This window comes from Solanum verrucosum, unplaced genomic scaffold, assembly GCF_900185275.1.
Source record: "Solanum verrucosum unplaced genomic scaffold, falcon-dt-bn FXZP01000253.1, whole genome shotgun sequence".
In the NCBI taxonomy this organism is placed as follows: Eukaryota; Viridiplantae; Streptophyta; class Magnoliopsida; order Solanales; family Solanaceae; genus Solanum; species Solanum verrucosum.
Window position 1 is genome coordinate 1,467,758 of NW_026019984.1, and position 16,359 is coordinate 1,484,116.

Genomic DNA, 16,359 nt, shown 5'->3' on the forward strand with positions numbered 1-16,359 from the left:
TAATTAAGTAATGTTAATTGTGTAGAGTCCTTAATTAAGGTCTAATATAATAATTATATTAATATTTTTTGTTTGATATTTATGTATGACTAAAAATTAAAATAGTAAATTATTATATTCTTAATGGGTTATCGGTTACCCTCAATAATCCAATATAAAAAAATCAATATCGAATCGATAAACCATTAATTTTTTTTTGTTAAAACCATTAAATAACCGTTAACCCAATAACACTTTTTTTGATTTTTTCACCCCCCAATAATATATAATTAGTAGATGGAGTATGTATCTGTTAGGAATGATAAAAAATAAAATAAATTAGCCAAAACTATCTATTTATGTTTTTTTCCCCACAATTTCATGTCGGGGCCAAAACTGGAGAAAACATGGGCTAAAGCCCATTCCTGTTGAGGCTATGTCTGCAAACTCCAAACCCATATATATTTTAACCCGACATAAAATTAAACATCTACACAGCCGCCTGTTTCCATCTCTTTCTGAAACATAAAAGGTATATATTTCTTTTTGTTGAGGAATTTGGGGGTTATTGAAAGTTTGCTTTAGTGTTTAATAAAATGTTGTAGTTGTGTTGAATTGATTTTCGTTTCAAGAATCCATTATACATTCCTATTCTAATAATCTATTAGAATTTGTGCTTTGCCTTTGATCCAGGGCAAGTTTGATAAAATGTTGTAGTTGTGTTGAATTGATTTTCGTTTCAAGAATCCATTATACACCCTCCATTCTAATTCTAATAATCCATTAGGATTTAAGTTTTGCCCTTTACTCATTAGGTCAAGTTTGATAAAAGTGATTTTCGTTTCAAGAATCCATTATACACCCTATTAATAATTAAGTTTGATAAAATGTTGTAGTTGTGTTGAATTGATTTTCGTTTCAAGAATCCATTATACACCCTCTATTCTAATAATCCATTAAAATTCAAGTTTTGTCCTTTGGTCATTAGTCAAGTTTGATAAAAGTGATTTTCGTTTCAAGAATCCATTATACACACTATTGAAATCATGACCAAACCTCTATTCTAATAATCCATTAGAATTTGAGCTTTGCCGGTGGGTCTTGGAGGGCATTATGTACACACACCCATGGTAGAGAGGCTATATCCGATAGCAAATAAGTTATTATAACAATAACATGCTTAGTATAATTCTACAAGTGGGGTTTTGGGGAGGGTTCTAGCTTTGTGTAACCTACTTTCAATATTTTGTTTTGTTTCTTCTTGTTGTTAGATCTCAGAGCCAGTTACACCATTTGTATTGTTTATATTCTCGTTGTTAGTCACACCTCGGCTTTTCAATATGGTTGTAGTTTGAACCTTTGAAGCCTGGAACTTTTAACTAAATTGTAAGAGTGAAAGATTCATAACTTACTTATTTTCTGTTGATGCTGATATTTATCTAAATGCAGTTAAATAAGTTGCAACTTCAGGGAGTTTTATTCCCAGCTCCTGGGAGGAGAAATTCTGAATGTGACTCAATCTATTTCTCTTGAACTAATTACAGATTTATTTTACCAAAGCTGCTATGAGTGATCCGGCAACCGAATCGAATGATGTGCATTCAAGCTCCGAAGAAGCTAAGAAGCCCCAGATTGAGCCTATTCGGATGCCTACTGTGGAGGAAATAAGGGGCCAAGACATTTGGAACAACTGTGCAGTTCGTAGTGTTGTTAGCGGAGTCATGGGTATGCTTTAATCACAAGGATCTCCTAGTTGTTTGAATTTTTGTGTCGTATTGTTTTGTGTTTATTTTATGGATATTATGTCCAAAATGTCGTTCTTGCAATCCCTTAATATAATGAATCATAATACTTTTCTTTATAAAAAAGGATGTCAAATTTTCTAAGTTTGATATCATAATAATGTTACAAGTGACAAGAGGTAATCCAAGAGTTTTTTTTTTTTAGACTTAACTCCGTTGCTATGACTGTTATTCTCTTGTACTCGTGGAGTTGGAGTTGGGAATGTGAGAACTTGTTTAAGTTAGCTTACAAGCTCTATCAAGTATCAACTTTCATTGTTTGGGAATGAATCTGTATCTAAAATATAATTGGATAATTTTTTCTGCTTAACTTGAAATCTTTTGTCGATGTTTATGGACTTTGCTGTGAGGTTACTTCTGGGGTTCATCGAGATTCTAGTGATGCATTTTTTAGTTTTGTAGGAGGGGGACTTGGTTTGTTCATGGGTATGTTTCTCGGGGCATTGGATAACCCAATAATGCAAGAGGAAATGACTACTAGGCAACAAATTGTATACCAAGCAAAGCAGATGGGTCGAAGGAGTTGGAGTTCATGCAAGACTTTTGCTGTTATGGGTTTGGTTTTCTCTGCTGCTGAGTGTACAGTTGAGAAGGTACTTTTGATCCTTAGAGAGGATAACCATGTGGTATTCTGCAATTGTCGTTTTACAGTTTTCCTGTTCATTTTTTGAACCAATGAAGTAGTTGGAAATCATTCTCACTATTAGAATCGGATACTTCTGAAATATTCTAAAACTCAAATGTCACAAGTAACTGTTTTCTTATCTTATGTTCAAAGGTACGGGCGAAGCATGACATTACAAATACAGCAGTTGCAGGGTGCGTAACAGGTGGCGCATTATCAGCTAGAGGTAAAATTTGTTACTTTGATCATGCAAAAATGTGTACAAAGGGTTCTTCAGTAGATATACTTTCCTATCTTACGTGATTGTTATATGTTTCATATTATCAAAATGTAACTCATGCCTAACAAAGAAGAAAGATGAAGTAGTATGTTTAACAAAAGCTTTTCGACGAATAGGTGGTTTTGGCTACTTAAAGAGAGAGTGCGTCCAACCATTTGAGAGGAGAGTTTGGCCTCAGTTGAAACGACTGTAGCTAATCCCAACTAGTTTGGGATCAAGGCATTGATCCCATATATCTAGTGCTAAACATAACAGTATCAAAGACCAATTTCTTATTCTTAACTAAATTCATATGGATGACAGTGGTGGATAGGCAAGACGAGTTCATTGGTTGAAAACTGCCATGTAGCTCTTTCAGATTTCAAATAGCGGAACTGAGCTAGAAGTCAGGGTGTCACTCATCATGTAGAATTCACCTGTTCTTTCTCGGTGCTTTTCCTTTTATTTTTTGGTCTACTCTTACTTGAAAAGATTGGACTGCATTACTTTGTCCCAAGCTGCGTTTATAAGGTGGAAATGCAGGGTGGGGTGCTTTACTGATCAGGGGTTTCAAACAACAACAACAAAAAGGGTAGAGTAGAGTATACATAGACCTTATCACTACCTCGTGTAAATAGAAAGGTTGTTTCCAAAAAACCCTCGGCTCAAGTATATAAAATCAAAGTAGAGGAAGAAGAAAATAATGAAGAATCAGGGGTTTCAAAATATTTGAGAAAATAACAAGTAAAAATTTGAATTTACAACTACAAAAAGTTTGTTGGAACATAATAATAAATCTACACAATAATATCCTGAACTCTCCTAAATTCTTAGCTATAGAACAACACAAATATAATTTGTAGTCAATTACTTGTACTAAGATTAAGAAATAAATTTGTTCGGGAATACATGACGGACAATCTGATGCATAAAGCCCACACAAGCCATTCCTGTGGCAACGGGTGGAATAGTTCATAATGTAAATCATGCATAGGGAACAACACACCTATTGAGGTGCTAGTCCCATGGGATTTTAGCCTCCTAGAATCCCGTCAAAGTGGTTAGATTTTCCATGCCTCAGTGGACGAGTCCCAATTTTACATTTCAAAAGATTGATCATGAGGCAAGGTATTATTATACTGAAACGTGAGTTTGCTACTTTTATTATCTTAAACAGCCATAATGAAACGTCCTCACTCAAACTGTTTTGTTGGAAGCCATATTGTTCACCAACCAAACACTGGAAAGTGAATGCATCGTGAAATTATTTCTTTCATGCAAACACATACCTAGTGGAAAATGAGCAAACAAATTGCAATGGGGGTCTCTCCTTCATAATAGACATTTTGATTTCGACAAAATCGCTAGATGACTAGCATTCAATATTGTTTTCTCTTTGTCTGTTCTCCCTGAGAAAGTTGCACCTGGAAGTACTACTGTTTTCGGCTGCCAACTGGGTCTTCTTTTCGTATTTTAGTTTTCATCTAATGAGCGTTTGACTTAGTTTTTTTGCCTAATTGAATTGCGGTCTCTCCTTCATTTCAGGTGTTTTTGTTTGATAACATTGACACATGCTTTCAGTATTGTATACAATTTATTTATATTCTCCCTTCGAAAATTAATGGTCGGAAGTGTACTGTTTAACACATGCTTTCTTATTTTAGCTTTTGAAGGATTTTTTTGCCTTAGTTTTCTTAGAGCAAAACCTATAATCAAAGTGAGAATCCCAGTTAAGTATTTAAGATTCCATTTGATCTGGGGTGTTGGGGGAGTTGAAACTTCTCCCTCGAACAATCATGACACTACCTGCCCAGATTTCCATTTACAGGTTGTGAGATTTCAGTATTGGAGATATAGGTGATTAAGACAGGACATGACGTAGTTGCAGCTTATAGAGGACATGACCTTAGATAGGAGGTTGTGGTTTGCCACGGATTAGGGTAGAGGCTAGTAGGTAGTAGAGCATTGTCTTGCTTATCCTTCCATACTGGTAGTCATAGTATTTCTCCTTTACTTTCTTGTCCTTTGGTTTCTGTTACTATTTACTGTCTCTTGTACTTCAATTATCACTCTATTTTGTTGTAGTTATTGTTCCTTTCTTATTGTCATGCTTTCTTAGTATTTTTCCATGATTTCTTCACTTCCGTTATTTCTTTCTTTGATGTGCGTTTCCTTGAACCGAGAATCTATCAGAAACAGGCAATCTAACTCCCAAGGTAGGGGTAAGGTTTGCGTACACTCTACGCTCTCCAGACCCCACTTGTGGGATTACAATGGGTTTATAATACAATCTGATTTCGTTTCAGGTGGACCAAAAGCTGCGTGTATGGGTTGTGCTGGCTTCGCGACATTTTCAGTCTTGATAGAGAAGTTCTTGGATAGATATCACTAACCCAAGTAGACAAGATAAATCATTCTTCAGCCTGGATGATGTAACCTACACCAACCTACTTTATATTTAGAATCAGATTCTTTTTGTTCCCATTCTATGACAGTGCACAGTGTTGTAGATGTGCCATGCCGCTCGCTTTCATTGTCGTTTTTGTCCGATTCGTAGCTTAAATGAAAGAAATGAGGATTCATATAGACGATTCCAACTTGTTTGAGACTGAGACGTAGTTATTGTTGATTTGCCCTTTGTGCATTCCTTGAGTTTGTGCTTCTGGTCCTAGAAACTAGTCAATTTTCACAATGTCCTTTATTAGGTATGTAATAAAGTGAATCAAATATGGTACGTTCATGTTAATGTTTTATTAATATAAATTTCACTATGATATACTTTTTCTCATTTATTAATCAAGTAGTGGGGACAACACACGTTTGCTATATTCAAATGTTGTGAATGTGCTCACTCAAAAAAGTTAAACAATAACTATTATTATTATAAAAGTTAAATAATAACAATAATAAAATTAATTCAAGAAAAGTTTGATAGTTTTAGGAAGGAAAATTCACCCCAGATATCTATTTAAGGCTTAATATTACAGCCTTTAGATGTACTTTTTTTTATATTACTACTTATAACAGTTTAATTACAAGTATTAACATATTAGTTTTAATTTATTTGATTTAATTAATTAATTATTATTTTTATAATTACCTTACAATTAATAAGTAAGAGAAATAAGATAATCAATTGTCATTATCTCTTACACCATTTTAGGGATAACATTAATAGAGAATCAATTGTCATTATCTCTTACACCATTTTAGAGATTTTTTTTTTCCAGTTTTCACACTCCCACCCCCACGTTCCTCTTTTACATAGAACTGATTTTTTCTCTCTAACCATCTTCAACGTTCATCTTCTTCATTAAAAAGAAATTTAGCAGAACTCACGATTGAGCCCCATGGATGTGGAAGGAAAAAAATAAGATAACATACTTTCCTTTATGTATGAATTTTTTGTTATGTTTGATAATTGGAAGAAGCGAATGCTTACTTGTGCCCCACTAGAAGTGGATTTGTATTTTTAAAATTAACACATGTTTTAAAAATTATATGTGCACGAAAGAATGTCATATATGAATTCTGATTTTTTCTTTCTATTCTTTTGTTCTCTCTATCAACTCTTTTGTTGTCGGTAGCAGGCAGCTCGAGAAGAGGCGTTGGCCAAGGTTTCTGCTCTTGAACTAGAGATAAGTGCTGCAATGCCAACAAATAATGAAATTTTGGTAAAAGATGCTTCTTCTCAGTCGAAGATTAGTCAAGTAAAGAAAACTGTTAGTCATGCAAATCAAAAGGGAAAAACGAGGAAGGTGAAAATTGTAGAAGCGACACATTCTGTTTCGGATTCGGATTCAGATATCGTAAGTGAGATTAAAAAGAAAAAAATAAAAAAGCAACAAATATCGAAATTGGTCAGTCTTCAAAACCAATCAACAAGAAGAACAACAAGGAAGGAGGACTCAGAAATCCCAATTTCAAAAAAAGGCAAAAAAATGGTTAGGATAAGTATTTTATTTAATTTATTTTTGAATTATTCAATTTAATATTTTTTGTGTTAAAAATATTGTATTATGATTATTGTTGTTACGAAACTTATATTGATGTGAAAACTGTACGAAATTTGAATAATATTTGTATGAATATGACATTAATATATGATATATGAATATTGTATGAAATATGATGGAATGTTGGTATTCAACTGGTATGAAATTGGTTTGATATCAGTAGCCCAATTAATTGATTTTAGTGTCGTTTGTTAAATGCCACAGTGCACATGAAATCTGGTATGATATTTGAATAATATTGGTGTGATTTTTTTTTCAAATATGGTATACTGTTTTATTAAAATTTATGTACATGAATATGGAATGAAACATGAATAATATTGGTCTGAACTGAATTTTATATATAGTGTATGAATGTTGATATGAAATTGATTTAATTTTTGTATAAATTATGTGAAATAATTAATTTATAACTACTTATAAAATGAAGTTGGTATCGGAATGAAACATGATATTGTTGGTAGGTTGGCAAATTCATTTGACATCTCAATTACATGTTTTTTTCAATTTTTCCAATGGGATATCAGTTCGATACCAAGTGCACATCAATTGAGTACAAATTAACTAGTTTAGGTTAACTAATTTAGTTGAAATCTCAATTACATGTTTTATTCAATTTTTCCAATGGGATATGAGTTTGATACCAAGTGTACACCAATTGGGTACAAATTAACTAGTTTTAGGTTGACTAATTTAGTTGAAATCTCAATTACATGTTTTATTCAATTTTTCCAATTGGATATCAATTAGATACCAAATGTATACCAATTGGGTATAAAATTAACTAGTTTTAGGTTGTCTAATTCGGTTGAAATCTCAATTACATGCCCTTTTTTCAATTTTTCCAACGGAATATCAATTCGATACCAAATGTTACAAATTAGATGCATCATTAACTAGCTTTAGGTTGGCTATTTCACTTGAAATCTCAATTACAAGTTTTTTTTTCAATTTTATCGCTGGGACATCAGTTGGATACCAAATGTATACCAATTTCATACTAAGATTTGAATTTTCAGTTGATATCAATTGCATACCATCTTTATTTAGTTTTTTTACTATACATTTGAAAAACACTTAATACACAATGATTAACTAGTACACATAATAAATGTTCTGAAATTATAATTCATTAACTTAAAAGACAAAATAAATCAAAACATGAGTTTGTCACATTAAAACAACCATAACAAAAGAAAAATAAATGTCTTTTTTTTCCAGCAAGGTAATTTGAACATGTCTTCTTGTTGTGTCCCTCCCGACGACATGTACTGCACGTAACCTTAGACCTCTTGCATTTCACATCAGCAAATCCTTTCCAATGTTCATGTTGTGGTCTCCCTACAATTCTTTTTGAACCAGACGACAATAATTTATGCTCCGACACTTTTTTAATTGCATATTTTCCTGTTCCATCTTAAATTATTGTGCTAGTATTACAGGATACAAAAGTACAAAAAACTTTACAAAACTATATATAATATGACAATACGCACTGAAACAATATTTTTTTGTATCAATTTATGCTCCAACACTTTTTGAATTGCATATTTTCCTGTTCCATCAAAAATTGATTATAATAACAACAAAATTATACACACTCGTCATTATTTTTTCATACAAATATCATTCAGACAGTACACTATAAAACAAATTTCATACAAAAAATAATATTTCACATTTCATACTCACTTAATACACATTTCATAAAACAATCATCATTCATACCAATTTTATACATTTCTCATACCAAATAATTCATTACTCTCACACAAATTTATACACAAATGACAAAACATATATAATCAATAAAATTTCAAATTTCATACCAAATTAAAACACTTTTCATACATTTCTTCAAAAATCTAAATAACTTTTTTACACATTAGTGAACACACTTTCATATCAATTTCATTACATTTATACTACCAAATTCATTCAACATTTTACATTTAATTTATATTTTCGAAAAAAGAAAACAGTAATCAATATTACAATTTTACTATACCTACATAATCTACAACGATAAAACTATTTATATTTTATACATTGATACTCAAATCTTTCATATATTGCGCCTATTTCTCACGAAATCATGGTTTTGACAGTATACAAATTAATCAAACAAAAACAAAAAGAAACTTACCAAAACGTATTATGAACAAAATTAACAAAAACGTATTATGAACAAAAACGAATTTTGACCAATCACTAAACAATAATAAATACTAACCTGAAGGATCCCATCTTCCAATCTTCCACCATGTTTAATTAATATTGATACGTAGTTGTCCATCACAACAAAATCAAGATTTTTCAAAGAAAAAAAAAACTTCAATTCCTCAACAGTGAGAAGATTTTTGGCAGAAAATTGAAGAGAGAGAAACGTTGAACAAAAGAAAAAAGATAAAATCAGAATTTTTAATTAAGTTTAACTAATTTGAGTGAATTAAGGAAACTAAATATTCTTAATAAGTTTGAATTCCTTAATTCGTGCTAATTAGTAATTATCTACACTCAATTCAAATTAAATTAACACCCATATTTCTGTTTTTTACCTTTTTGCCTTCAAAAGTGTTTTGTTTTTGTTTTTTTATCTTTTTTTTTTTAAACAAATGTTTTCAATTATAAAAAACAACTTTTTTTTAATAAATTGTTAGAACATGAAATTTTTGATGTTACAACTTGAAAGTTTAAATCTACTGCTATAACTTGAAAATATTAATATAATATATGTCATATATGAAATTTACGCTTTTAGGAAAACTATACAAATTAGACCTATTAGGCAAAGTATTTATCTAAATTCAACCCAACCCAATATATTTACCCTTGTTCTATTCACTGAAATACTGTTGATACCATCAGAGTATATATATACTTTAATGATATCTATATACACTGATAGTATCAACCAGTAATTGAACAGTCTTTTCACTGAAGCATTGCCTCTTCCTCCTTGATGCCATCAGAGTATATATATACTCTAGTGGTATGAATGAGTAACTGAGTAGTGTTTTCACTGAAGCACTGCTTCTTCCTCAGAGTATATATATACTTTGATGGTATCATGTAGTAAACGTGAATTAGTAGTTAAAAACTAGGGCTATAAAAGTAAGGGGGTAGTCGCTTACAAATAGTTTCTCTTTTTGGGGTACAAGTGCTCATTTTCCTTAGTTTTAAGGGTAATAGTGGACCAAAAAAATGAGGTAAGTGGCATTTATAGCCAAATAGGTGGATAAATGTTATATTTAAGGGTAACTTACAGAAATCTCACTAGTTTAAAAGCTAATTACTTAGATACATGCTAGTTTGCAATATTACGAATCTTACCAAGTTTTAGTGCCTCCAGATACATCTAGATACATGTATCTCGGGATACATTGGGTCAACATTAGTTGTAATTTGTTCTAGATACACTGTATCCAAGTGGATTCACATGTATTTGGGATACACAGATAAATCCCGCTCGCTTCCCTCGCCCTCCCATCTCACTCGCCACTCTCCAATATATATGATATCCTAGATACATGTGACTCATACCAGATGCATTCACATGTATCTGGCGTGATTCACATGTATCTAGGTCGCTCGCCTCCCTTCCTATTTCAATGTATACGATAGCAAAAAACATATATCTAGGTGTATGACTTGCAATTTGTTATAAAATTATTAATTAGTGATATAAAATGTAATTATTTTAAACTATTGGAGAATCAGTAAATATGATAGAAATATATATAATTAGATAATTTCTCCCAACATTTTCAGATAGTCCAATGATATTTTTGCCCTTCTCAATAAACATCTCTATCATTGATTAGCAAAGCTTGACCTAATGAAAGAATATTCGTGGTAAGTGGTCACTAATGACGGTGATAATTAAGTGCTCTTATGTATTAATTAATTAATTAATTAATTAATAGTGACACGACACAAAATCTGATTAATCACCCCATAATTTTTAATTAACATAAATAACATGGGCAGCACTAAAGCCCAAAAACATATAAAATGAAAAAAAAATGTTGTTAGTGGGAAACAGATTAGACTTTCACCAATTAATAGGTTCTCTTTTTCACTGTTTTCCACTTATTATAATTACTTTCTCTCGTTTCATATTAGTTATTTATTTTTTAGAAAAAAATTATAAATTAAAAAATATTTTTACTAATTTATCTTTTAAGAATTAAGAAAATAATTAATTATAAAACTAAAATTTAAAAATAATTAATTCTATCTTAATTTATATAATAAATAATTTAAGATAATTATTTATCGTCATATATATATATATATATATTCAAACGTAGATAAGTTGACTAGCTACGACTCTTTATTAGGTAGTGTTCTTTTATTTCTTCTTTGTTTATTTGTATCTCTTTCTGTTTAAATTAATAATGTGATAATATTTAACTGATATATAATTGGATTATGAGGACATACGTAATGTGTTAGATGAATATTACGTATATTTCCATCATTTTTTCATAATTTTTTTTGCAGACAAAGACAAAATTTTAGGATATCCCAATGCGCCAAATTAATGAGCTAGTACACACGAAAATTAAGAAAGTCACGTAATTCCTAAAAGTGTGGCTCTTAATAACAAAAATATGCTTTAGAAAATTGGTGGGAGTAATGCTCCCCCAACTTATTACAGATGTCCTCATAAAGTTTTTTCAGAAAAAATTTCGGGTTGCCCCAAGGCGCCAAATTCATGGGTTAACATAATACACATGAAAAACAAAAAAAGTCACGTAATTTCTAAAAGTTGATTTGTAAATGTAAAAAATATGACTTAAAATGATGGGAGTATACGTAATGCTCTCTCAATTCATTACGGAGATCCTCATAAAACTTTTTCAGAAAGAGAAAAAAATTGAGTACCCCAAGACGCCAAATTCATGGGCAAATACACACAAAAAACTAAGAAAATCGCGAAACTCCTAAAAAGTGACTTGTAAATACTAAAATATGCCTCCACTAATCTTCTTGACTCCTTCATATGTCTAATTCATATCCTCTTAGTAAACATAATATTAATTTCACCTAATCATGCGTTACGCTCTTAACACTGTATAGGACAATTTTTATGATACACATGCAATTTGATGAATGATTAGGTGACTTCAAGGAAACGGATACGTTCCGTAATGAAGAAAAACATTATGTTATTGTATGGAATTAAAAATATCATATCATATCATACCATATACTACCTAAAATATATTCTATAACTTTTGGGGCCACTATTTAAACAACTTGTATATTAAAGTCTAAAGTAGCAACGTGATGAGCTCACCATATGAAAAAGAACCACACAAGTTTTATATATATATGACGTTTATGTTTTTTGTGGCAAAAATGAATGAAAATGTGAATGTATAAAGTAGGCAGCTTTATATAAAAATTGATCTTATTTTTAAATAAATAATCATGAATTTTCAATAATATGAGTCTGTAATTATTGACTAGCTAACAAAATATATTTAATACCTTATTTCTTATGTGTAAGCAATGGTATTTTATATTTCTTAAATAATTATAGTTTATATGTGAAAAATTAGTATTGATATCATAGTAGAATATTAAATTATCGCATGTTTGGATTAATTTAAATTTATATCACGTAAGATTTATTAGATTATATTTAAACAAATATCATATTTTATATTTATTTTCTAAATGATTATCTATCCAAATTTTAGTTTGAAACTCGTAATTAACCTATTTTCTTTTAGTTAACCCTAAGTTTGGGATAAATGCATGCGGAATTTGATTATACTTTATTAGATATAATATGGATCACAATGGGACACCACTTTCTTTCAAGTTCAAACGAGTTTCAAAGAAGGAAAAATCATATTTTACCGATTTTTGTGTGTCCACAGATTTTTGGTGATAGAATTTCAAAAAAAAATTTACCGAAATTTTTCATAGACGTCCGTTACGACCTTATTAATGGAGTTAGTTGGTCCTGAGGGGCAAAATGACCCATTTTCAGGATCAAACGAGCCCCAAAGTAGGAAAAACATGATTTTACCGATTTTCCTGTGCTAGTCCATGGATTTTTATTGATTCGAGATTCCAGAACTTTTTTTGCCGAAAATTTTCATGTACATTCGTTACGACCTTATTAATGGCGTCAGTTAGTCCCGAGGGGCAAACAAACCCATATTCAAGTTCAAACGAGCCCCAAAGAAGGAAAAATCAGATTTTATCAATTTTCGTGTGCTATAGTCCACAGATTTGGTGATAGGATTCCAGAATTTTGTTTTGCCAAAAATTTTCATGGATGTCCGTTACGAAATGGAGCCAGTTGGTCCGGAGGGGTAAACATACCTATTTTCAAGTTCAAACGAGCCCTAAAGAGGGAAAAACCAGATTTTTACCAATTTTCGTGTGCGTCCATGGATTTTTGGTGATTCGAGATTCCAGAATTTTTTTATCGAATTTTTTCATGGACGTCCGTTACGATCTTATTAATGGCGTCAATTGGTCTCGAGGGGCAAACAAGCCCATTTTAAAGTTTAAACGAGCCTCAAAGCAGGAAAAACCAGATTTTATCGATTTTGTCTGCTATTAGTCAACAATTTTTTGGTGATAGGATTTCAAAAAAACATTTACCGAATATTTTCATGGACGTACGTTACGACCTTATTAATGGAGCCAGTTGGTCCCGAGGGGTAAAAGGGCCCATTTTAAAATTCGAATGAGCTCCAAAGTAGGAAAAACTAGATTTTACCTATTTTCGTGTGCATGATCCATGAATTTTTGGTGATTCTGGATTCCAGAACTTTTTTTGCTGAAAGTTTTTATGGACGTCCGTTTCAACCTTATTAATGTCGTCAATTGGTCCCGAGGGGAAAACATGCCCATTTTCAAGTTCTAACGACCCCAAAGCAGGAAAAACTGATTTGTGTGTGCTATAGTCCACATATTTTTGGTGATAGGATTTTAGAAATTTTTTTACCAAAATTTTTCATGGACGTCCTTACGTCTTTTTTAATGGAGCCAGTTAGTCCCCAGAGGCAAATGGGCCCATTTGAAGTTCAAATGAGCTCCAAAGCAGAAAAAACCAGATTTTAGCGATTTCGTGTGCTATCCATGAATTTTTGGTGATTCGAGATTTTGGAGATTTTTATGTCAAAAATTTTCATGGACGTTCGTTATGACCTTATTAATGGCGTCAATTGATCCCGAGGGGCAAACATGCCCATTTTTATTAATGGTGTCAATTGGTCCTGAGGGGCAAACATGCCCATTTTCAAGTTCAAATGAGCCCCAAAGCAGGAAATACCAGATTTTACCAATTTTCATGTGCTATAGTCCACAAATTTTATCGATTTTCGTGAGCTATAGTCCACATATTTTTGATGACAGAATTCTAGAATTTTGTTTGTCGAAGTTTTTCATGGACATATGTTATGACCTTATTAGTGTAGTCAGTTGGTCCCGAGGGGCAAACGAGACCATTTTCAAGTTTAAACGAGCTCCAAAGCAGAAAAAAATAATTTTACCTATTTTCGTGTGCTATGTCTTGATTCGAGATTCCAAAATTTTTCATAGACGTCCGTTACGACCTTATTAATGGCGTCAGTTGGTCCCGAGGAGCAAACAGACCCATTTTCAACTTCAAGCGAGCCCCAAAGCAGGAAAAACAAGATTTTACCAATTTTTGTGTGCTATAGTCTACAAATTTTTGGTGATAGGATTCCAAATTTTTTTTCTGAAACATTTCATGGACGTCCGTTACGACTTTATTAATGGAGGTAGTTGGTCCTGAGAGGCAAACGGGCCCATTTTAAAGTTTAAACGATCCCCAAAGCAGGAAAAACTAGATTTTACCGATTTTCGTGTCCTATAGTCAATGGAATTTTTGTGATTCAGGATTCCAAAACATTTTTTGTCAAATTTTTTCAAGGACGTCTGTTACGACCTTATTAATGGAATCAATTGGTCCCGAAGGGCAAACATGCCCATTTTCGAGTTCAAACAAGCCTCAAAGCAGGAAAAACCTTATTTTATTGATTTTTGTTTGTTATAGTCAGATTTTTGGTGATAGGATTCGAAATGTTTTTTGCCAAAAATTTCATGGACGTTCGTTTCGACCTTATTAATGGAGCCAATTGGTCCCAAGGGGCAAACAGACTCATTTTCAAGTTCAAACGAGCCCCAAAGCAGGAAAATCCAGAGTTTACCAATTTTCGTGTTCTATAGTCCATAGATTTTTGGTGATTCGCGATTTCAAAACTTTTTTGCCGAAACATTTCATGGACGTCCGTTACGACCTTATTAATGGCGCCAGTTGGTCCCGAAGAGAAAACAGACTCATTTTCAAGTTCAAAAGAGCCCAAAGCAGGAAAAACCAGATTTTATCGATTTTCGTGTGTTATAGTCCAAAGATTTTTTGTGATAGGATTCCGTAATTGTTTTTGCCGAAATTTTTTAATGGACGTCCGTTTCGACCTTATTAATGTAGCTAGTTGATTCCGAGGGGCAAACAGTCCCATTTTCAAGTTCAAACGAGCTCCAAAGCATGAAAAACCAAAATTTACCAATTTTTGTGTGCTGTAGGCCACAAATTTTTTGTGATAGAATTTCAGAATTTTTTTTGTCAAAAGTTTTCCATGGACGCACGTTACGACTTTATTAAAGGAGCCAGTTGGTCCCGATGAGAAAACAGGTTCATTTTCAATTTCAAACGAGCCCCAAGGTAGGAGAAACCAGATTTTACCGATTTTCTGTGCTATAGTCTGTGGATTTTTGGTGATTCGGGATTCTTGAACTTTGTTTGCCGAAATTTTTCAGAGACGTCTATTATGATCTTATTAATGAAGTCAGTTGGTCCCAAGGGGCAAACGGGCCAATTTTCAAGTTCAAACAAGCCGTAAAGCTAGAATAACCAGATTTTACCAATTTTCATGTGCTATAGTCCACAAATTTTTGGTAATAGGTTCAAGAATTGTTTTTGTCCAAATTTTTCATGGACGCCCATTACGACCTTATTAATGGAACTAGTTGGTCCTGAGGGGCAAACGAGCCCATTTTCAAGTTCAAACGAGCCCAAAGCAGGAAAAATCATATTTTACCTATTTTAGTGGTGCTTCGATTAATTTAAATTTGTGCCCCATAGAATTTTATTAAAAAGAAAGTATTTCTATCAGAACTTTTTTCAATATTCAAGAATTCAAACCTTTATCTTCTTTTTATGCCTTTCCATCTGATGTTCAATATTTTTATTTATTTCTCAATTAATATGAACTCACATTGCGTAAAGAGAAGCATTCTCTATAATAAAAAAATCGTAGTACTTGAACGCCACCTAACTATCTTGTTTTCAGTTCTCGTCCGACATCTCTGATATCCACTTTATTATTCTCAAATAATTTAAATTCGTCTCACATAAAGCTAATTAAAAGTTAAAACGCTTCCTACCATAAGTTTTCCATCCAACAAACTATTTTTGACATAAAAAAGTGTATATTCAACCAAAAAGTAAATAAAATCATGAAAAGTTAGACAACAAAAAAATTGTATATTTCACTTTTATCATAATACAAGAAATTTTGAACCCTCTCTCTATATATCACACAAATTGTGAACCTCAATTCTATCACACATCCCAACTTCTTCTTCTTCTTCTTTTTTTCAAAGAAACAATAAATAGTAGTA

At 32.0% G+C, this 16,359-nt stretch overlaps 1 protein-coding gene across 1 annotated transcript; it reads left to right on the forward strand.

Moving 5' to 3' along the window:
- Positions 1–1,288: 1,288 nt before the first annotated feature.
- Positions 1,289–5,250, forward strand: LOC125818103 (mitochondrial import inner membrane translocase subunit TIM22-4-like). The gene is made up of 4 exons (XM_049497626.1): positions 1,289–1,704; positions 2,184–2,374; positions 2,560–2,632; positions 4,972–5,250. Exons 1-4 carry the CDS (start codon positions 1,545–1,547, stop codon positions 5,055–5,057), a joined length of 510 nt encoding a protein of 169 aa, XP_049353583.1. The 5' UTR covers positions 1,289–1,544; the 3' UTR covers positions 5,058–5,250.
- The last annotated feature ends 11,109 nt before the right edge of the window (positions 5,251–16,359 follow it).